Source organism: Erpetoichthys calabaricus, chromosome 7, assembly GCF_900747795.2.
Source record: "Erpetoichthys calabaricus chromosome 7, fErpCal1.3, whole genome shotgun sequence".
NCBI classification, from domain to species: domain Eukaryota; kingdom Metazoa; phylum Chordata; class Cladistia; order Polypteriformes; family Polypteridae; genus Erpetoichthys; species Erpetoichthys calabaricus.
Genome location: NC_041400.2, coordinates 133,805,035 through 133,829,231, shown reverse-complemented (window position 1 = coordinate 133,829,231; position 24,197 = coordinate 133,805,035). Strand labels below are relative to the sequence as shown.

The 24,197-nt window shown below is 39.3% G+C and overlaps 1 protein-coding gene across 1 annotated transcript in view; it reads left to right on the top strand.

The window, feature by feature from the left end:
• The window catches only part of LOC114654703 (interleukin-6 receptor subunit beta-like), a 54,385-nt gene that overhangs the window by 10,838 nt on the left and 19,350 nt on the right, over nt 1-24,197 (top strand). Inside the window, exons 2-6 of the mRNA XM_028805416.2 lie at nt 9,568-9,648; nt 9,938-10,237; nt 13,298-13,433; nt 19,137-19,294; nt 19,493-19,647. Of these exons, the coding sequence (XP_028661249.1) occupies nt 9,582-9,648; nt 9,938-10,237; nt 13,298-13,433; nt 19,137-19,294; nt 19,493-19,647 (816 nt within the window). The 5' untranslated portion in view covers nt 9,568-9,581. The remainder of the gene's footprint in view (nt 1-9,567; nt 9,649-9,937; nt 10,238-13,297; nt 13,434-19,136; nt 19,295-19,492; nt 19,648-24,197) is intronic.

The following is a 24,197-nucleotide window of genomic DNA, read 5'->3' as shown; positions in this document are numbered from 1 at the left end:
CTTTACCGTGCCTTCCGACGCACGATGTAGGCGCCTGCACCTTCCGGGTCCGCCTCCGCTGTGTGGTGTGGACGTTTAACTGTCGTTGTTTCTGCCTTTATATTCTGTATCTCGGTGTGCATGTGTTTCGTGCCTAGGTTTTTTTGAAGCTGTTGCATTCCAGTTTTCATCATCTGTAACCCGCTCTCCATGTGTTCGTCCCTGTTCTTTAATCCCTTTATAATGTTTTATTTTGTTTCCTACTCTGTGTTTTATTTCTGATCTCGCTTTATCCTGCTTGCGGCATGTCAGACGGTTCGTAGTCTCTCTTGTTTTACTCTGGGCAGGGGGGCTTTGTTCTGTAACCTGCTCTGCATGTGTTTGCCCCTGTTCTTTAACCTCTTTATGACGTTTTACTTTGTTTCCTACTCTGACGGTTCGTAGTCTCTCCCGTTTTGCTCTGGTGGGGGGGGCTTTGTGTGGCGCCAGCGAACGTGTGTAATCTCTCCCGTTTCACTCGGGGGTTGGGGCACTATGTCTTTTGCGTCCACGGGCAGGTCCCTGCGTCCATATCCGGTTTACCATTCTCGTTTAGTAATATGGATGTTAGGTAGAATGCCCAGTGGAGGCTGGGCAGTCTTTTACCTTGGAATCCTTGCAGATTATGTTTTTTTTTTTCTCTAGCATAACTGGAGTTTTTTTTGTTTTTTTTTGTCCTCCTGGCCAGTCAACCTTACCTTTTTCTTTGTTTCATGTTGTATAATATTATTACATTATCTTGTTTGTTTATGTTTTATATTAATTTCTTTTATTTCATTTTGTAAAACACTTTGAGCTGCATTGTTTGTATGAAAAACGTGCTATATAAATAAATGTTGCTGATGTTGGTGATGAGCGAACATTGTGAAGTTCTTTTCAGCGTGAGTTTGGTGTAATCACAGAAATGTTCGCTGTATTAGCCAAACTTGGCGAAATGCTTTAAAGTCAACTGAACTAGTGTTTAGTGGATTGTAATAGTGTAGTGGTCTTTCGAGTGTCCCTAGTGGCTCGGGAAAAGTCTGTCAACTATGCTGCACCAATTATTGTGGCCAAATATGTGATATGAGCAGTGAGATGCAGAGTAAAGGAATACCACAAGCAAAAGATAACAGGTGGCCACAAACTAGCAATCAGTAAATAAAATATCTATCATTACGCTCAAACAGTTCTACTCTTGGTGTACACATTGGTCATGCCACAAAGCAGCAATGTGGGACTAGCTCATTCCATTGTTTGAAGATAGCAGTGGGTACTTCTTTTTTTGTTTCATATGTATCTGTGCAGATGCTTCACACTTTTTTCTTCCATCAGGAAGAAATGCCTTGTAAATTAATCTTTTGTTTTTATATTTTTTACAGCTTGTCCTGTGTTTTCAGTTGAGGGGAGGGGGTTAGGAAGGGCTCCTTTAGGGCTTGTTTTGTGTTGAGGCTACAACACATGGCTAATTAAATATGCAAAATAGCCACATGGAGCTGAGCTACCAGTGGGCACAGAAATCAGGGTTATCTATCTGGTTGTAGTATAGGTATCTATCGACATATGTCTTACCTAGTAACTTCTAATTGAACTTTTGCCAGTGGTCGGTAGCTGGTGTCTTATCTTATTTCTGTCCTAACGCATGACCTGTAAAAGGGTACAGTACAGTGTCTAACATATAATACATATGTGTATTATACAGTTATGATAAACAGATATGTTACAGATATATATGTGCACACTCTTTATTATTATGTTAATGTAGACTTTTTATATTTACTAAGAAAAAAGAATACTGTAGTGTATAACATTTTGCTGCTAGTCTCAGCGTACCAGATCCTTACATCCAATCTTGTTCACGTGCATCTCCTACATCCATTTTGTAGCTACTGCATATATGTAAAGGCAAGTGCATCATGGCTTTTAAACAACTCGGCAAAGGAAAGAATGCGGTGTGAAGATTTGTGAGGACACTGATACGGTATGAAAACAAAGAGGATGAGTAGTGTTTCTCGAGGTTAACAGCTTGTCAGGGTTCTTTCTTAATGAGACAATAAATGGTACTTTTAAGGATCATTACACAGCTGCTTATGTTGGTGTGTCAGTCCACCAGTCGTCCTCTCTGTCTTCAAGGGGAGTCGATGTCGTCACAAGTTTTCAGCACCACATGCGTTCCCCTGCAGAGACTCACATCTGCCACATGTCAAGTCGCTACAAAAACTTCAAACAGTATGAAAGTGGCAAAGCAGTGAATGTTATCACATACTACTTTGGCTAGTCCCACTCTACAATAATGACAGTTTTGAAAAACAAGGAGGTTTGTATCTCATGCTGTACAGCATATTTGACCTTTCTACCCTGTATTGACTCAGATATGTCCATATTGACTTGTTTCCCCGGTACTAGAATGTAACCAGTACCCAGGTCTATGGATACTTCTTGTTATGGTCGGCTAATGTACCCGTCAAATGAAAATACTACAAGGCTTTTTTTTTATTTTTTAATTTAAACACATGCTGTGTGCATGGCTGGAGTACTGATACTGAGCAAGTTGTGATATTACGCATGATCGAGTCAGAGAGCCAATGATCTTACAAGTGTGCACATGTGAAAGTTCTGTACATGGCTCATACAGCTCTGTGATGTTACACTGGCCTCGCAAAACATAATGAGGTGTTCTGAAAACACTGTTAGCCTAAGCTGGCCACACAACCGATTTCTAGGAAAATGTTCAGTAAACAAGGTTAACACCGAATTTTGCAGATCAACACTATTTATTACTTGGTAGACATGCATGTCAATGCATTGAATATGTAAAACTTATTTTGTACTTTTTATATCATACAAAGAAACATTGTATGATGTAAAGTGTAAGTAAGCGTGTAGAAGTCAAGTAAGTAGGAATATTTAAAAAATTAATCCTTCAATATGATGTCCACACCATAATTTAGAAAATGTCAGTCAGTCAGTCATTCTCTAACCCGCTATATCCTAACACAGGGTCACGGAGGTCTGCAGGAGCCAATCCCAGCCAACACAGGGCACAAGGCAGGAACCAATCCCGGGCAGGGCGCCAACCCACCGCATGACACACACACATGCCCACACACCAACAACACATACTAGGGACAATTGAGGATCGCCAATACACCTAACCAGCATGTCTTTGGACCATGGGAGGAAACCGGAGCACCCCAGAGGAAACCTATGCAGACATGGGGCGAACATGCAAACTCCCCCCAGGGAGGACCCAGGAAGTGAACCTGGTTCAGCAGCGCTACCACTACACCACCGTGCCGCCATTCAGAAAATGTAACCGTACTTATTTTTTCAGAATCGGTAGTATCGCGTGAAAGTCAATACCACAGCCATGTCTGACTGCAGTTAGAGAAAGTACTTGGGAACACCCACTAACATGTAAGGAAAAATGTCTCACATTACTGATGCTACAGCTAAAGCACTGCAGAACATTTGGGTTGATTGGTATTTGTTTTTGTAAGCTCTTCTGATGCTTACAAAGCCATACCCCACCCACATCTTGGTTTTTATGGTTGTGTTTTCAAGATGCTACTGCCTGCATGCAGAACACTGCTGAAACAGTCCAAAGCAACTTTCAAATAGATCAGGATGTGGTCAGATGGAGTTGTTTCAGCCATTCAAGATTGTTTTGATAACACATACTGGGCCTTGTTTAAAGCAGTTGTCATTTATGGCCAACAGATCAACTTAGAAGAGTATGCATCATCAGACACTGGCTACAATAACTAGTGTGTAGATAATGTGACTTTGTCAAAGACCATCAAAACATATGCAAATCAAAACCGTGGGAGGTATGCACACTCTCTTAAAAACTTGTAATGCTTCCTTTAAATCAAGTAACAAGGTATTCCTCAGGACAGCAAGGGCAAACCTATGCTGGGACATTAAAGCAGCTAAGAACACCAGAGACACACTGTGCATGTGGCACTGAGTTGAAGCCATCACAAACTATAAGACCACACCACCTGTCTGTAGTGATGATGCCTCCCTTTCAGATGTCCTAAACAACTACTATGCATGGTTTGATGTATTGAATGACATACCTGCTAGGAAGTCCATCCCTCCCCAAGAAGAATTGGTACTGTACTTGTCCACTGCTGACATGAGAAGAACTTACCTGGCTGACAGATATCAATAGCTGTCACCAGACACCAAAGAACATGGGTGCACAATGGTAACAGCAGCAGCAAACCGTATCTTTGCAAAGTATTCCAATACTTTTGCAAAATACCGCAATAATATATGTATAATATATATATATTTTTTTGAGTGGTAGGAATAAGCTTCAGTAATGTTCTCTTTAGACTTTTTAAGATTCTCATGTGCTCCATTCCAGTGCATTCAAATTAGTAAGCAAACACTGTGAGCCCGCTGCTTGTTCATGATAGTTATTGTGACTTTTCGTAAAATAATCGGCTAGCACTGGGGTATCGATACATTGCTACGCATTCTATGTGGGATGTAGTAAATTACTATATCATGCACATTGAGTACGAGTTGTCATGTAATTTTCTTTTTACTCTTTAAACCCAGCAGGCCAGTTTTTGGGCCAGCTACGTAGAGGCGTATAGATAGATAGACAGATAGATAGATAGATAGAGATAGATATATACTTTATTAATCCCAATGGGAAATTCACATTCTCCAGCAGCAGCATACTGATACAATAAATAATATTAAATTAAAGATTGATAATAATGCAGGTGAAAAACAGACAATAACTTTGTATAATGTTAAATGTTAACGTTTACCCCCCCGGGTGGAATTGAAGAGTCGCATAGTTTGGGGAAGGAACGATCTCCTCAATCTGTCAGTGGAGCAGGACAGTGACAGCAGTCTGTCGCTTAAACTGCTCTTCTGTCTGGAGATGATACTATTTAGTGGATGCAGTGGATTCTCCATAATTGATAGGAGCCTGCTGAGCGCCCTTCGCTCTGCCACAGATGTTCAACTGTCCAGCTCCATGCCAACAATAGAGCCTGCCTTCCTCACCAGTTTGTCCAGGCGTGAGGTGTCTTTCTTCTTAATGCTGCCTCCCCAGCACACCACCGCGTAGAAGAGGGCGCTCGCCACAACTGTCTGATAGAACATCTGCAGCATCTTATTGCAGATGTTGAAGGACGCCAGCCTTCTAAGGAAGTATAGTCGGCTCTGTCCTTTCTTGCACAGAGCATCAGTATTGGTAGTCCAGTCTAATTTATCATCCAGCTGCACTCCCAGATATTTATAGGTCTGCAATATATATCTGAAATATATTTCATACCTGAAAGGCCGATATCTCTATCGCAATAACACTGCTAGCCTGAATGACAGCCTGTGCATATCTGTTACACTGCGCTACGTTATTGTTATGCTACTCTCTAAATCTTGCAGTCTGCTACTGTAGAGGTGTATTTACAAAAGGTCGCTACACCTCTCTGATGTCATAACAACGCTGACTGGATTACTTGCCTTTGTTATATTAGCCTGCATACATAATATATTCTGTCAACGCTGTTAACACTATTTATGCAAGTTACAGTAATTTTTTTTTTTTTAGCTAAAGTTAACTTTGATTTTTCATTCAAGAAGAAAATGGAAAGGATTTCAGTTGTACTTTAGCATGCGATCAACACAAAACAGCAGAGGTTTCATGTGCACATACTGTAGAAGTTCAAGCATGCAAAGAGAGCATTTGCCCTCCTGCTCCATGGGAGGTTTCTTTCCTCTTTGAGCTCACCTTAGGACATCTGCGTCATGGTGTGACAGTTGTACTGCCTCAGTGAGACTCCTCACATGTCACTGTACCCAGTATGATTTGCACCATGCCTTAGGGAGTTCTGGCACTTGACGCCAGATGCGAGAGCCCTGTGTGGAAGGGGAGACGCGAAGCAATTGATCGGAAGGGGGTGAAAATCATGTGAAATTTCCTTGTGCATTTATTCTGGCCTAAAAACTGTGTTGAAGCATATCACTCAAAAGTGCAGTTTTGATGTTGGGTCCTTACAAGGAACGATAGAAAATGATGAAAACTATGAGACTGAAAGTAATGCAGCTTGTTCTATAGTATCAATCTGTTATAACTTTATGGCTTATCATCATATTACAATTAATGTAATGTGATGTGACTTTTATTGTTCTGCACAGTGGTTTGTCACAGTGAAATGACCTGTTGTCACAAACATTATACACAAAAAGTACACTTTAAGTTATGTTGTTTTGAAATTTTCTTGTTGTGTGCAGTTACCAGGTTTGAATAAAAACTATTTTGTGAAATTTAACATTGTTGCCATATTGCCTAACCCTAGTTATCATTTCCATCAGTTTACAAACATTCATTGTGAAAATTTGGTTACTTTTGAGTTATTATAGGTACATTTTCACTGTTATCTAAAGACATCTAAAATAATGTGAATGCTAATGAGTGACTTTGCATGTATATGGATCTCACTATTATCTCATACATGCTTTGGCAAAATATACAGCATTTAAATTGCTAAACTACTATTTAGTACATTTTTATCAAGTAAGAGTCCGGATGCCTTTACTTGGGCTATATGCCAGTACTGGACTTGGAAGTCAGTGTTCTTATTTTGATCTTTATGTTGCTTTATTTTTTTCTTGGCAATTCTAGAGGTTTGCCTGGAAGGTTTTGCAATAGAAAGTTTATTGTATTTTGACATTGATGAATGCTGTTACTAGTTTACTTAAATGATAGTTGGTTGGCTACTTGAAGAATATACCAACATTTTAAAATTGATGTTCCTGTTACTATTTGTGTATGTTGTAATACAGAATGAAAGCACAATATTGTTTACATGAATAATGGAGGTCCATTTAATACAAAACTACTGATAAGCTACATGACGGCTGCATGCCATTGTCTTATGTTTTGTTTGTTTATATTCTAACCCATTAGACCTACAGTATATTAAGGTAATGAAGCATGCTTGATCTTTTTTTTTTTTTAAACAATTTTTTATGTTACTTTCCCTGCATAGTTTGTAGTGGTGGCTGAGAAAAAAAATAATCTTATATTTTCATGGGGAACAGACATAGCAAATATTCGAATTGAATTTGACCTAACGATGACTAACTCTGGACAACAGCAAATAATGCGAAAAAGTCAATGGAAAAAAATTCTCAGGTAACTGGTATTGCATAATCCACATGTCCTTATCCATTTGTAGTCTCAGAATGTGCAAAATATATGTGTTTATTGTTAAAATACTAATACTACTTCTGGAAAATGCAACGTACATGATCAGTAGGTCCGAGCAGCTCAATCTGTGGCTGAGTATTTGATTTCCTGACAAATAGACCCCGGTCAGTGAGGATTGGCAAAAATAACTCCTCCTCGCTGTTCACCAACATTTCCATTACACAAGGCTGCTGCCTCAGGCACTGCTATACAGTCTGTTCACCTGTGACTGTGTAGCAAAGCGAAAACAGTATCATCAAGTTCACAGGCAACACCACTGTAATTGGCCTCATCAGTCACAATGATGAGGCTGCCTGCAGGAAGGAAGGTAAAGACCTGACTGTATAGTGCCATAACAACAACCTCTCCCTGAATTCAACAAAACTAAGGAGATCATTGTTGACCTCTGAAAGAACAAAGGCAGTCATTCTCCATTTCACATCAATGTCTTAATTGGTACTGACCTTCCACAGCTTCATACCATCTACTCAACCAGATGTCTAAGGAGCGCTGAATCCATCATTTTTAAGGGCAACCACCCAGCTGATGCTGTTTTCACTTCTACCTTCTGGAATGCTCTGTCATTGCCTCCCCACTCTCTCTTCCCCTGAAGACTAGGTTCTAGACCAGTGAATGAGGAAGAGAGGAGGATCTTCAACTCAAACGCACAATATTGAGGGAATATGAATAAGGAATCCTCATGCAGTTACTACTGTATCTAAAAAAGAAATTGACTTTTTATTCACCTTTTTGTCTAAGGGACTGTCTGTAGACATGTTAAATCATCTTCCTTTAAACCTCATTTTATTAAATGAAGTTCAGAAATCTAGCTGACCAACACTTAAAGGCATAAATAAGTAAAGCAATGATGATGAGAAGGTAACTTGCAATATGGCACTTTACAGCAACCCATGTTGGAACTACAAGTTAAAATGTTTGTGTCAGTATATAATTTTATAATAAACTATGCACGTATGTACAGTATATGTGTATAGTATACAATGTGTATATACAGTACGTACAGTACTGTGCAAAAGGCATAGGCACTTGTGTAAAGTGCTGTAAGGTGGGAATGTTTTCAAAATAATGCTATTGTAAATTTCCCCTTGGGATTAATAAAGTTTCTATCTGTTAAGAGCTTTTATATTTTTGTAATATATATAATATATTAGGGCTGGGCAGTATGACCAAAATTCTATATCCCGGTATTTTTCAAACTTATACCAGTTTCATGGTATTTAACGGTATTTTTTTCCCCATGCATGAGTGGATGTTAACCACATTTTCCACTGCAATTACTGCTGTAGACTGGCCAAGAATAACCTATTCCACTGTTATGAGATTTGTACATTGTACAAAAAAAATTTTAATGTGCACATAAGTATTTATACAGGTTTGCATGTCCCCATAAAGTGATATTTTTCAAGGGGGTGGCACTAATGAAGAGAAGGAATCACATTGCATGACAGTTGCAGTCAAAATATAGAACTTTTTATTGAACAAATTATGCAGACAACTTAAACTAAAATTTTGACAACATATTTTCAACCATCCAAAGAGGCATTTATACTTAGTAAAATATTCAGAGCTGTTTGTCAAAAGTTGTATTGCACTGATCATGTCTTAGAAAAGGAATAAATAGTAAATATTTTTTGTAAACCAACTACACTTTCTGTTAATGTTAACAATCTCTGTCCACTGACATGTTAGCTATATGGATTGTAATGGCGTTGGTTATCTTGATCCACCGCTTGCTTTTTTTGTCATAGGCAATCCTCTAGCAAATGCATCTACAAGTAACGTCTGACTTGAATGTCCTATAGCTTTTTCAGTTTTACCTGAGGACGTGGAGGGTGCCAATCTTAGTTCCATACATTCATGGTACTCCAAAGCATGTTTGCGGCTAAGGTGGTGCAGCAAATTGCTCATGTTACCACATCCAGCGACAACTTTAGCTCGACGGCATTTGCAGTAAATAGTTGTTTGATCCACATCCGACCTTTTAAAACCAAAATCTCCAGACAACAGACGCGGCTTCTTTTGTTTCATCATATTCAACTTTATCGTCTGCTACAGCTTCAGTTTTGGAATGTTCTCTGTCCATTTTCACCGCTCAATACCTCCACTAACGCATGTACTCCGTTGCATGCGTGTTTAGTGGTGTAGCAGTGAAAAAAAGTCCCCCCTTAAACAGTTTCCCACTGTGCCACATTCCAAACGTTGTTTGGGCTATTTAAACCGGTATTGCGGTATAAGAAAAATCCATATCATAACAAAAATAAAAAACGGTTTTTGGTATGAACCAGTATACCTCCCAGCACTAATTTATATATTTTTTAACTTTGTATTTTCAGGGTTCTGGAACAAGATGGACATGAGTTTGAAACAGCTGGTCCCAGTTATTCTCTTTTTATACCTGAAGAATTTATCCTCAGGTATGTTATTAATCTCTTTAAAAACTACTGTTCATTGAATGAATTGCAAAGCAGGAGTTCCAGAAAGAGATCAAGGTGGCAATGTAAATAAACTGTAGTTTTTGAAATGTAGATGCAAGCTGTGCCACACTGAAGAGTTTCATGCAAAATTTGGTGTAGATGAACACTTGCAGGCAGAAATTAAAAAGAAAGAAACAGAAGTGCTTAAAAATAACAAATAATTGTACTGGAGTATTTATATATTGCTAATTTGTCTTTTTTTTCCCTCCTAACCCCCCCACCCTTTTAGGACATAGCTGTGGTATAATTATTCCCGAATCCCCATCTGTGGAGCTGAACACAGAGTTCACAGCAACCTGCATTTTATTTGACCATTGCAAGTTGCAATTCAAAACAAGTTTTGCAAAAGATATATTCTGGAAATTCAAACAGCATCGTGTTCCAAGGGAGCAGTATAGAAGAATAAATGACTCCGCAGTCAGCGTTACAGTTAACTATACAAGTGAACTGGAAAATCCATTGACATGTAATGTTTTGTTGTATTCTCAATTAGAGCAAAACATCTATGGTATTTTCATTAAAAGTGGCTGTAAGTATCAATATACTACTGCGAGATGTGTTTCTTACTCCTTATCTAAAAAATGCCTGCATTCCAGATGAATTTTACATTGCTTAGTTTGTGCTTTTTGAGTAATAGCCTGGAACTGAGAAATAATTAAATACTTTAATTGTCCATCTATCCATTATCCAACCCGCTATATCCTAACTACAGGGTCACGGGGGTCTGCTGGAGCCAAACCCAGCCAACACAGGGCGCAAGGCAGGAAACAAACCCCGGGCAGGGCGCCAGCCCACCGCAGTACTTTAATTGTTAATGTTTTAAATTTCACAAAAAAGAAATATGCAGTCACTTATAAGTCCCACTTAACATACTTTATATATAGTTCATTAGGATAACCCTATCCTGGGTTCCATTACCATGCTGAAAGCACTCACAAAACAATAAGTAAATATTTGCACATACAGATTAACAATTTAATTGTGTAAAATGTAAGAAATGCTTGTCAAACTGTAAAAAGTTCTGTTTAGCTCCGACATAGAACTCCACTTAGATGGTCTAACAATATCAGCAATCAAGTAGCAGTGTAGATAAACCTCTAATTATAAAAGTTAAATAACTTAATATATTGTAAATGTAAAATTTATTAATCACTGAAAGATACTGAAGAACAAGTACAGTCCGGCATACCCATAAATTTAGAACTTAGAAATTACATACGATGCTTACCAAGGTTTAGTGTTTTTATCGTAAAAGGAAAAAATATTGGAACATTTTCCAAAATTCTGTATTATTTGTTACACACATTTGTTAAATGACTTTCTTTCAGTTGACTAATTTTCCTTTAAAGAAGTGTTGTAATTAAAACGTTAACTTTTAAAACTTAATAACTCCTTTTACACTTAGCATTTCAGTGATCCAATCCTCGTTTTACAGTATTTGTACACATTAAAAGCCAGGTATAAATATACATTTGATCCAGTTGTGGTCAATTCATGGTCAATTCAATCAGATCATATTCAGAGCGGGGCAAAAATGCATAGTGGACACATTTAATACAAATGTAAATGCAAATTTTGTTTCTGCGTGCAAAAAACGGCATACAGTGCATCCGGAAAGTATTCACAGCGCATCACTTTTTCCACATTTTGTTATGTTACAGCCTTATTCCAAAATGGATTAAATTCATTTTTTTCCTCAGAATTCTACACACAACACCCCATAATGACAACGTGAAAAAAGTTTACATGAGATTTTTGCAAATTTATTAAAAATTAAAAAATTGAGAAAGCACATGTACATAAGGATTCACAGCCTTTGCCATGAAGCTCAAAATTGAGCTCAGATGCATCCTGTTTCCCCTGATCATCCTTGAGATGTTTCTGCAGCTTAATTGGAGTCCACCTGTGGTAAATTCAGTTGATTGGACATGATTTGGAAAGGCACACACCTGTCTATATAAGGTCCCACAGTTGACAGTTCATGTCAGAGCACAAACCAAGCATGAAGTCAAAGGAATTGTGTGTAGACCTCTGAGACAGGATTGTCTCGAGGCACAAATCTGGGGAAGGTTACAGAAAAGTTTCTGCTGCTTTGAAGGTCCCAATGAGCACAGTTGCCTCCATCATCCGTAAGTGGAAGAAGTTTGAAAACACCAGGACTCTTCCTAGAGTTGGCCAGCCATCTAAACTGAGCGATCGGGGGAGAAGGGCCTTAGTCAGGGAGGTGACCAAGAACCCGATGGTCACTCTGTCAGAGCTCCAGAGGTCCTCTGTGGAGAGAGGAGAACCTTCCAGAAGAGCAACCATCTCTGCAGCAATCCACCAATCAGGCCTGTATGGTAGAGTGGCGAGACGGAAGCCACTCCTTAGTAAAAGGCACATGGCAGCCCGCCTGGAGTTTGCCAAAAGGCACCTGAAGGACTCTCAGACCATGAGGAAGAAAATTCTCTGGTCTGATGAGACAAAGATTGAAGTCTTTGGTGTGAATGCCAGGCGTCACGTTTGGAGGAAACCAGGCACCGCTCATCACCAGGCCAATACCATCCCTACAGTGAAGCATGGTGGTGACAGCATCATGCTGTGGGGATGTTTTTCAGTGGCAGGAACTGGGAGACTAGTCAGGATAAAGGGAAAGATGACTGCAGCAATGTACAGAGACATCCTGGATGAAAGCCTGCTCCAGAGCGCTCTTGACCTCAGACTGGGGCGACGGTTCATCTTTCAGCAGGACAACGACCCTAAGCACACAGCCAAGATATCAAAGGAGTGGCTTCAGGATAACTCTGTGAATGTCCTTGAGTGGCCCAGCCAGAGCCCAGACTTGAATCCGATTGAACATCTCTGGAAAGATCTTAAAATGGCTGTGCACCGACGCTTCCCATCCAACCTGATGGAGCCTGAGAGGTGCTGCAAAGAGGAATGGGTGAAACTGGCCAAGGATAGGTGTGCCAAGCTTGTGGCATCATATTCAAAAAGACTTGCGGCTCTAATTGCTGCCAAAGGTGCATCGACAAAGTATTGAGCAAAGGCTGTGAATACTTATATACATGTGCTTTCTCAGTTTTTTTTATTTTTAATAAATTTGCAAAAACCTCAAGTAAACTTTTTTCATGTTGTCATTATGGGGTGTTGTGTGTAGAATTCTGAGGAAAAAAATTAATTTAATCCATTTTGGAATAAGACTGTAACATAACAAAATGTGGAAAAAGTAATGCGCTGTGAATACTTTCCAGATGCATTGTAAGTGAAAGCTGATTTGAGGTTTGCTTGGGGAAGGTGACATTGGATTTTGTATCCAGATATGATACAAATATGGGAAAGGCATTTGAATGCCAGGTGTAAATATAATCCAGATAAATTATATCCATATATGTTCAAAACACATGTTAATGCCAGATGTACAGCAGGGAAGCAGTGTCAGAAAAGCAAACTATTGAATACTGAAACTAATCACATTAAAATTTGAAGAGACAAAAAGAAATTTCTTTTCCTTTTTTTTAATGTTTCATTGACATATTAAGGCCTGCTTTTTTTAAATAGCAGAAGAAAGTATATTGCAAGGTAACTATTTCATTCTTTTTATTTGTAGTTTCTCCAGAGAAACCAAGCAATTTGACATGCATTTTATATCAGGATAACATGGAACTCTCTGACAGTATTTCATGCTCTTGGACTTCAGGAAGACCTACACTCATGCCAACAGTGTATACACTTAAAGCAGAAACGTATGTATTTCCCTAAAGTTTAAACCGTATGTTAGGTCTGAGCATGAATTATCATTTACTTAGCTAAAAATAGACATTTTAAATTATGCATTTTTTTTAATTTTCATTTACTCATTTCACTCTTGCTTAATTGTGCTCTCATTTTTTTACATAGCTAATTTTGGATATTTTGGATTAGTGTACAATTTTTTTTTTTTTTTGCGCTTTCAAAATATAATACAATATATGCAATTTTAAGTCAGTAAGCTATGTGAACATGAATTTGATGGTAATGGAAAAGAAAGTCCAAAAAAAACCTAAAATAGAGTAATTGAGAAATTATTAAGATAAATGCTTGTTTTACAACAGTTACTAATGATGGATTGCTATATACTGAAAATATTTGAATTGCTCCATGTATTCTAAACTTTATCTAATTTTAAGTAATGCAAGACAAAATTTTCTCAATTTGCACTGTAGTAGGGTGGTCAGCATCCTTACAGTTGAGCATAATGAGATGAAGTTCAAGTGCTATAGTGTAATTTAGCACGATAGAGTTCTAAATACACAGTAGTTTTTATTAAAGTAGTTATTATCAGACAAGGGTTTTTGGTGGTCCTGATGTCTCTCCAATAAGAAGGTTAAAATTGTAATGGCCAAAAAGTGACTAATGGAGGAGAGTGTCTGAAAACATCTCTGGCAGACAGGGTTCTAGACAAAGATATATTTTTGACAGTTATGAGAAATGTATGCAATGTATAAATTTGAGGTTAAACTGATTTTCTGACAGCACACTTGTAACATATTTTGTGAAATGTTTGGTAGTTTCTCTGCCAGCTCCTCAACTGCAAAGGCAAATTTCCATGTTAAACAGTGGTTTTGCTGTTGCACATGAAATGTACACAGCCTGAGAGCAATTCCAGATTCAAAAACAGTAACTGTTGTAATTCATTTTTGACAGGTGAGGAAGTCACTCTAGTTGACACACAAGCATTCTAGTTTATATTTACATATTTGGCTGACACCTTTATCCAAGGTGACTTACAACATGTATGATACAATTGCTTACATTTCTTTTGGTTTTCCAGTTGATGCACAGGCAGATTTGAACCCACAATCTCACGGTTTGAAGTCCAAAGCCTTAACCACTACATCACACTGCCTTGTGTAGGGTTGGTTAAAAAAACTTAAATGAATGTTAGTATGCTTCAAATGAAGAAATGGAAAAAAACAATCAAAAACTACTTGCCAAAACAAAGTGAGGATTTTTTCTGTGAAGCCTTAACAATACATGTTCTCCTTGGAGTGTGGAGCTCTGTGATAATTATACAGTGTAGTAGAATATAAACGGAATCAAATAGCATATTCGTATTATAAGCATTATGTTAGTGTTTCTTAAATTAAAATATTCCTATTCAGTCACAAGAAGTACCCTAAGTTCTTGTCTATAAGCCGGACTCATGTATTAGCCGGAGACCAAAAATCATACGAATTTTTAAAATAAAATCGTATCATAGATAAGCCGGACTCATGGATAAGCCGAACGTACTATAACCTATAACTAATAGAAGGGAGGGAGGTCAGTGGTCTCACTCGCGCCCATTTAATTTCTTTAAGGGGGGAGAGAGTGTGAGATATTGCCGTCTCTCTCACTCCCCGCATGGCGCGGTTGGAGCGGCCGGAGCGTGTTCTTTCTGCTCTGGGCGTCGCCGAGTCAACACGAGCGCGTAGCGGTCATTTAAATTGTGATTTTATATGTAAGCATATTTAAATATATATCGCGGATTTCTGCGGACAATGGGTCTTTTAATTTCTGGTACATGCTTCCTCAGTTGGTTTGCCCAGTTGATTTCATACAAGGGACGCTATTGGCAGATGGCTGAGAAGCTAGATTGCTTACTTTTCTGTCAATCTTGCGCTGACTATCTGTGATCCTGACGTATGGGGATTGAGCAGGGGGGCTGTTTGCACACCTAGACGATACAGACGCTCGTCTAAAAATGCTGAAAGATTATCTTCACGTTGCTATCTTTTGTAAAGCTGATTCCTGAAAAGACATGCTGCACAGTGCTTCGCATACTTAAAAGCTCGAAGGGCACGTATTGATTTTTGACTGAAAAACAAACTCTCCCTCTCTCTATCTTTGTCTGCTCCTGACGGAGGGGGTGTGAGCTGCCGCCTTCAACAGCTTTGTGCCGCGGTGCTTCGCATACTTAAAAGCCAAACAGACATATTGATTTGTTTGCTTCACTCCTTTGAAGAGGAAGATATGTTTGCATTCTTTTAATTGTGAGACGGAACTGTCATCTCTGTCTTGTCATGGAGCACAGTTTAAACTTTTGAAAAAGAGACAAATGTTTGTTTGCAGTGTTTGAATAACGTTCCTGTCTCTCTACAACCTCCTGTGTTTCTGGGCAAATTTGTGACCCAAGCATGACAATATAAAAATAACCATATAAACATATGGTTTCTACTTCGCGGATATTCTTATTTCGCGGGTGGCTCTGGAACGCAACCCCCGCGATGGATGTATAAGCCGGACTTATGTATAAGCCGATATTCTATTTTTTCATTTTCACAACTTTTTTCCTTAGATAAGCCGCGGCTTATTGACAAGAACTTAGGGTAATAGAATTGTGACATATACAGTGTACAGAGAAGGCCTTACTTACATGTCCGACCAACATGCAACACATTGTCACTCTCTGAAGGCAGGATAAACAAGAATATATGAAAATAAATAGCTTCATTTTAATTAATGGAAAACACAAATCTGGTTACCTGCTATACGTCTTACTCCTGTTTTTATGCTAGAATTTCCTGAAATCCTGTGTAACAAACCCTGATAAACACTCCAGTATGTTTAGCTTATACAGGTAATTGTAATGGAAACATTAGCATTGTTTCTATGAAAGTTTAACACTAGAATTACAAGAGCCTACGAAAAAACTCATAAATCCGGCCCACCTTAAATCCCTTCACACCTCTCCGTCAGCGTCTTTTGTCTTGTAAATGAGTCAATAAGCCCAAGCAGCCTGCTACACCAACACCCCAAATCCCAACCCCATTCCCCAATGCCCCCACCGCCGCAGAACGGGCAAGAAGTTCCCAGTTCCTGCCTTGATTATCTGGAAGTGAGCTGCCTAGAGTTGTAAGGGGAAATAATTTCATGTGTGTTCTGTGTCTACAACAATCTATGTAAACACGTCGTCAAAACAGAAACTTTTTCATGTTTTAGTAATAAATGACAAATTGTAGACGTGAACTATATAATGTGTGAAGGCTGATGGCCACATATCAAATAAACACTTTCACAAAAGGTGCAAGTACAATACAACAGCTTCCGTGGTACATTGCCACAGGTACACATGTCCTAAATGTAGGAAAGACGGTCCTTGGGTGTATGGGAACTGTTAACCTTTGAATCTGATGATTGCATATAGCGTGGAACTGACCTCTCTGTGCTATCTACATTTTGTCATTTATTACTAAAACATGAAAAATGGTTCTGTTTTTAACAATGTTTTTACACATTACACAGCTCCCGTTCAAAAGGCCGTTTTTAAATAAATAATCACCGCACTCGTGGCTTAGCGAGGGGGCATAGTGGTTATGGCTGTAGCGTCTCAGGGCGATCTGCGGTGTGGGCGTTTCTCACCTAAGTGCACAAGTGAGAGACTGCCCATATCTGTGATTGTTCCTGGGGATGCTAATGGGCTGCAGCTGCTATGTCCTCTCGGCATATATAGAAGCGCTAGCCGGCTAGAAGGGGAGAACAAGAACAAAAGAAAAAGAAAGGAATGGACAGAGAAAAGATGGAGGTTGCTGGAGAGCGAGGAGCAGGAGAGAGAGAGAGAGATGGTGCGAGCGAGTGAATGTTCGCAGGCAGCTGAAGGGACGCCTGGGAGTTTTAGTAGTGGTCGCTCCCATTGAGTGAGCTTGTAGCGGGAGTGGCCAGTGAATAGAAGAAAGACTGTCCGCGTAAGGCCGTGATGGCAGCGGGAGTTGGGAGGCTTGGAGGAGAAGTTCTTGTCGTGAGCGTCCTGGTTGGCAAGGACTCCCAGTCTCAGGCCTGGGATGAGAGCATTACCGAAGCCAGGATCGGGAGGCCTCCAGACCTGTGAAAGAGCTAGACGGACAGCTGCAGACAGAGAGAGTGTCTCGCCTGCTGCAGGGCCCTAACGGGAGAAGCAGGTGAGACGCTAATGTAAAAGAAGCACCGGGTTTACTTGTTTGAAGGGACTGCCTCCAGCAACGTTTTAACCTCAGCTTTTAAAGGATTGTTTTTTTTCTATTTATTGTTTTACCTCCACTTTTGTTTTTATGGATTATTTATTTATACTTTGGAAGCACTGCACTATTGCATTTTGTGGACTTTGTTTTGTTGTTTTGATTTATTTAAATAAAAGCACTGTGCACATTTATACACCAACCCGTTGCTATTGTTGCCTCACTGTCTAGTTCATCTCGGTTATAACTATCGACTGTGTTGGGTTCAAGGGCTCCCGAACAGAAGATGGGAGCGTGGAGCAGAACGCGCATCGTCACAAGAACACACATGAAATTATTTACTCTATACAATTCTAGGTAGCTCACTCCCAGATCGTCAGCGCAGGAACTGGAAGAACTTCATGCCTGTTCTGCGGGTGGGGGTGGGGGGTTATAGCAGGTTGCTTGCTGCTTGGGCTTATCGACACATTTAAAAGACAAAAGATGCTGACTGAGAAGTGCGAGCGGATTTAAGGTGGGCTGGATTTACGAGTTTTTGCATAGGCTCTGGTAGTTCTAGTGTTAATGAAATGTGAAGTCTTAAGATATGTTTTATTAGTATAAATACTATATATTAAAGCCATTATGGTGAACATAAACCCTGAAAACTAAGAAAGTACTTCAAGTTTGTGATTTTGAGCACAATATGCAAAAAGTTTATCAATGCCGTTAAGTGTTCCCTATATTAAATATTGTGAATTCTGGAAGTGGAAAAAAATGGTTAGCATATAACAGTGCATTTCATAGTAACATTTTTACCTTCAGATATTTCCTGCATAAGCTGATACCAGCTTCTCGATGAGGTTTAGGTTTTTCACATTTATACTGTGTTTGCAACAGTATATAGTGTTTACACACAAATCCAAGTGTGCAATGGAGAAGGAAAGTAGAATCTTTCATTGATACCTAGTCATTCAGACTTGCCTTCAATGCTATCTAACAGTTGCTAGATGGCAGTTAAACTGAAAATAGGTATAATTAACTCTTTGTAAATAATTCATCTGCACACTAGCTGTGAGCTTTTTCTGTTATATTAAAAGGTATCACCAAATCCAGCATGTTCATTAATCAAACAAATTACAGTAATATATGTTTTAAATATGTTAAATCTCATAGCTATTGTAAAATGAAGATGAGAAGAACAGGTAAGATCATGTTAAATGCACTTCACATAAATATGTGAAGTGAGTTAAAAAAGATATTTTAATTAAAGTTGTCATTGTGACTTGTGGATATTTAACAGTTAAAGGGAAATTTTCAAAGTTTAAATTGGTGTGCTGAGACATTATTTGGGATTATTATATTCCTGCTAAGATTAATCTTGAATATTATGGAACTCAAACATCATGTTTAACACATACATGTCTTCAAAGATTAAGAAGAAGCAAATATTTGTTTGCTGTAGTGGTATAATTAGCAACATAATGAAATAGTTGTTTTTCTTTCTTAAACCAGGTCTTTTAATGCCTTTCGAAACCAAACAAACAGTAATAGTTGTGAATTGAAGATGGTAACTGTTCCTATTTTTGTTAACATGGTATTTTCGGTGGAAGCAAGCAATGTCCTTGGGATAGCTGTGTCGGATGTACTGGTGTCTGATCCTGTTTATTTAGGTAACAATTGTTAATTTGTTTTTAATTTGTAAATTGTTTTACAGTGTGTTTTTAAAATAATTGAACAATTTCACAGAAAAGATACTAGAAGTATATTACATTTTAGTAGTGTTGCAAGTGTCTGGTTATAATTTCTGGAAATGTAAGTACATTCTATCTAATTATGTTTTTTTTTTTGTTTTTTTTTGTATTTTGTAGTGAAACCAAGTCCACCAGTAATTAAAAAATTTATTGCAGAAAATGACTTTCCTAACTATTTGATGGTCCAGTGGGAGCACCCTTTACCTTCTTATATTATGCTTTTTAAATATAACATTCGTTATAGGCCAAAGGATACTGATGTTTGGACTGAGGTACTTTTAAAAATTACTTTATTATTTGTAGTTATAGTTACAATTAAACATCCAGGAACTCTTATTTGGACAGATTTGATCTGTGCACACAATAATTGAGGGTTCTTTAAACACATCACCATGCAGCTTGATTGGTATTCTCCAGAGAATACCACAATTGGTATACAGTCATTGGCGCCCTGTTCAGCAGGTTCACACTGAGTACATGTGACAGACATGAAAGAGTCTGGAGATGCTGTGGTGAACGTTATACAGCCTGCAACATCATCCATCATTAGCGGTTTGGCAGTGGGCAGTCATGGTCTGCAGAGGCGTATCCTTGGAGACCTCTATGTGCTAGGCAATGGTACTCTGGCTGCTGTTAGCTACTGAGATGAAATCCTCAGAGCCATTGTTAGACTTTCCGCTGGTGCACTGGGCCTTGGGTTCCTCCTGGTGCAGGACAATGTCTGGCCTCATGTGGCCAGAATGTTTAGGCAGTTCCTGGATAGTAAAGTCATTGGTGTCATTGACTGGTCTGCCCATTCCCTAGATCTGAATCCAATTGAGAACCTCTTGGATGTTATTTATTTATCTGTGTATCAGATGCTGCCAAGTAGTTCCACAGACTATCCAAGAGCTCACTGATATCCTGATCCAGGTCTGGAAGGAGATCCCCCAGGACAAAAAAATTAAAGGAACACTTTAAAAATACATCAGATCTCAATGGGGAAAAAAATCCTGCTGGATATCTATACTTATATGGACTGGGTAATGTGTTAGGAATGAAAGGATGTCACATTATTTGATGGAAATAAAAATTATCAACCTACAGAGGGCTGAATTAAAAGACACCCCGAAAATCAAAGTGAAAAAATGATGCCGCAGGCTAGTCCATTTTGCAGAAATTTCACTGCAGCAATTCAGAATCGTACTCAGTAGTTTGTATGGTCCCCACGTGCTTGTATGCCTGAAAATGTCCGGGCATGCTCCTAATGAGACAACAGAATCCTCCCAAATCTGGACCAGGGCATCACTGAGCTCCTGGACAGTCTGAGGTGCAACCTGGCGCCGTTGGATGGACCAAAACATAATGTCCCAGAGTTGTTCTATTGGATTTAGGTCAGGCGAGTATGGGGGCCAGTCAATAGTATCAAGTCTTTCATCCTCCAGGAGCTGCCTGCATATTTTCGTCAAGTGAGGTCGGGCATTGTCGTGCTCCAGGAGGAACCCAGTACCCACCGCACCAGCATAGGGTCTGGCAATGGGTTCAAGGATTTCATCCCGATACCTAATGGCAGTCAAGGTGCTGTTATCTAGCCTGTAGAGGTCTGTGCGTCCCTCCATGGATATGCCTCCCCAGACCATCACTGACCCACCACCAAACCGGTCATGCTGATCAATGTTACAGGCTTCTCCAGACCCTTTTATATCTGTCACATGTGCGCAGGGTGAACCTGCTCTCATCTGTGAAAAGCACAGGGCACCAATGGTGAACCTGCCAATTCTAGTATTCTACGGCAAATGCCAATCGAGCTCCATGGTGCCGGGCAGTGAGCACAGGGCCCGAGGACATTGGGCCCTCAGGGCACCTTCATGAAGTCTTGTTCTGATTGTTTGGTCAGAGACATTCTCACCAGTGGGCTGCCGGAGGTCATTTTGTAGGGCTCTGGCAGTGCTCATCCTGTTCCTTCTTGCCCAAGCGAGCTGATACCGGTCCTGCTGATGGGTTAAGGACCTTCTACATCCCTGTCCAGCTCTCCTAGAGTAATTGCCTGTCTCCTGGAATCTCCTCCATACCCTTGAGACTGTGCTGGGAGACACAGCAAACCTTCTGGCAATGACACGTATTGATGTGCCATTCTGGAGAAGTTGGACTACTTGTGCAACCTCTGTAGGGTCCAGGTATCGCCTCATGCTACCAGTAGTGACACTGACCTTAGCCAAATGCAAAACTAGTGAAAAAACAGTCAGAAAAGATGAGGAGGGAAAAATGTCAGTGGCCTCCACCTGTTAAACCATTCCTGTTTTAGGGGCCGTCTCATTGTTGTCCCTCTAGTGCACCTGTTGTTTATTTCACTAATATCAAAGCAGCTGAAACTGATTAACAATCCTCTCTGCTATTTAACTGACCAGATAAATATCCCAGAAGTTCCATTGACTTGATGCTAGGCTCTGATTAAAAAGTGTTCCTTTCAGTTTTTTGAGCAGTACAGTGGAACCTCGGTTCACGACCATAATTCGTTCCAAAACTCTGGTTGTAAACCAATTTGGTCGTGAACCGAATCAATTTCCCCCATAGGATTGTATGTAAATACAATTAATCCGTTCCAGACCATACAAACTGTATGTAAATATATATTTTTTATTTTATTTTTTAGTTTTTAAGCACAAATATAGTTAATTAAACCATAGAATGCACAGCGTAATAGTAAACTAAATGTAAAAACATTGAATAACACTGAGAAAATCTTGAACAACAGAGAAAACTCTATCTAAACACTTTTTTTTTTTTTTCGTTTTGAGTTTTAAGCACAGGGAAAAAAAGGAAGATTTAAACAAATCCGAATTTTATTTAAAAACCAACCACAAACCACCAAGAAAGTAACATTGCAGGAGTTCACGCTATAGCCTTACAACCCGATCGCTGTAAACACTTTTTTAAATGAGTTTTAAGCACAGGGAAAAAAATGAACATTTGAAAAATGAGAAAAGTAACATTGCAACAATTCACGCTATGAACCGAAAAATGAACATTTGAAAAATCCGTAATACAAAAACTAACCATAAACCACCAAGAAAACTAACCTTTCATGAGTCGAGTTCTGGCAAGAAGTGAGGAGGAACTGGGTGGAGAACAATCCGGTCTCGTCGCAGTTGAAGACTTGTTGCGGGATGTAGCCTTCGTCCTCCACTAATTTTGTGAAATTATTCACAAATTCTTTCGCAGCTTCAGTGTCGGAACTAGCAGCCTGTCCATGCCTTACCACACTATGAATGCCACTTCTCTTGCAAAACTTTTCAAACCATCCTTTACTGGCTTTAAATTCCTCACTTTCGCCACTCGTAGAAGGATAGTTTTGCAGCAAATCGCCATGAATCTTCCTGGCTTTCTCGCATAACATCGCCTCGCTTACGCTATCCCCTGCAAGTTTCTTCTTGTTCAGTCACACTAGCAACAGTTTTTCCACCTCTTCCAGCACTTGAGGCCTTTGCCTGGTTAACGCTGTAACTCCTTTTGCAACATCAGCTGCTTTAATAGATTCTTTCTGCTTTAGAATAGTCGAAAATCATAGATTTTGACTTCTTGTACTCGGCGGCAAGATCAGTAACACGAACGCCACGCTCATACTTTTCAATAATTTCTTTCTTTACTTCGATTTCAATTTTCTGCAAAACTTTCTTCTCAGCACTCTTCAGTTGCTTAGAAGCCATGGTTAACTGCAAAAGCACACAAAATACTGTAGAGCACAAAGAGTTCACAGGTAAAGCACACACGTCTGACTGAGAACAATGAACAGGGAGAGGCTGAATACGTGCTTAAATACAGTAATCGGCACGTACAACCAGAAGGGAAATGAAATAGAGCACAAAGAGTTCACAGCGAAAGCATGCATGCACGTGCAAGTACGCACATCTGACCGAGAACAATGCAACACGTGCGGAAATCATTGGCGCGCACAAACCGAAAGGGAAACTGGCTTGTTCGTATACTGAGTGTGTGGTCGTGAACCGAGGCAAAAGTTTGGCAGACTTTTTGGTTGTAAACCGATTTGTATGTGTACCGAGACGTTCATGAACCGAGGTTCCACTGTATATAATTAGTCGAAGGAAGCTACTAGCAAAGCATGATACAGTAGTGGATTTCCTGGCAGTTGGCTGTGTCCACTTTGAGAGTGTGGGAGGCATGGTTGGAGACATGGGCAGGAGCAATGTCTTCCTTCAGTCTTTTGGTGAGATTAAATATTTAGTGCAACTGCTAGAGCTTTTATACAGTACTTTTCTCACAGTCTGGTTCCAGACTAAGAACATGCCGTTGCTAAACATGGGATTCATTCTTCGCTAACACAGTTTGGTTTTAAATAGCATACAGTAACTGCTGGCTGTAAACTGACCATCATCAAACAAGGGGCACGAGAATAATCTTTTAATAGCCTTCCAGACCTTTGTATATATCTACATATACTATTTCATTATGTGTTAAAGTTAATGAGATTTAGAATTAAACCCAGTCCTGTTTACAAGAAAGTTCAGTTTTTGTGATATATGCAGTTTACTTTAACATTCGTTCATCTTTTGCCAGTCTGGAAGAAAATATTCCAGTATAAGTAGGCATTCTCCTTAGGATGCAGTTTTGTAGGTTTGCCATTTATGCACCCAATTTTGGACTTGTCAGTAATTTTTGAGTTTACTCCTGAATCTAGCAACCCACAGCACATTTCTATTATCACTATTATTAGACATTATTAAATGAAAAGACAAAAAAAAACCCAATGAAAACAGTGAATACATGACACTCAGGATTACAGCTAAAAGATCATGTCAAACATTTATATTCTTTATTAGAAAAA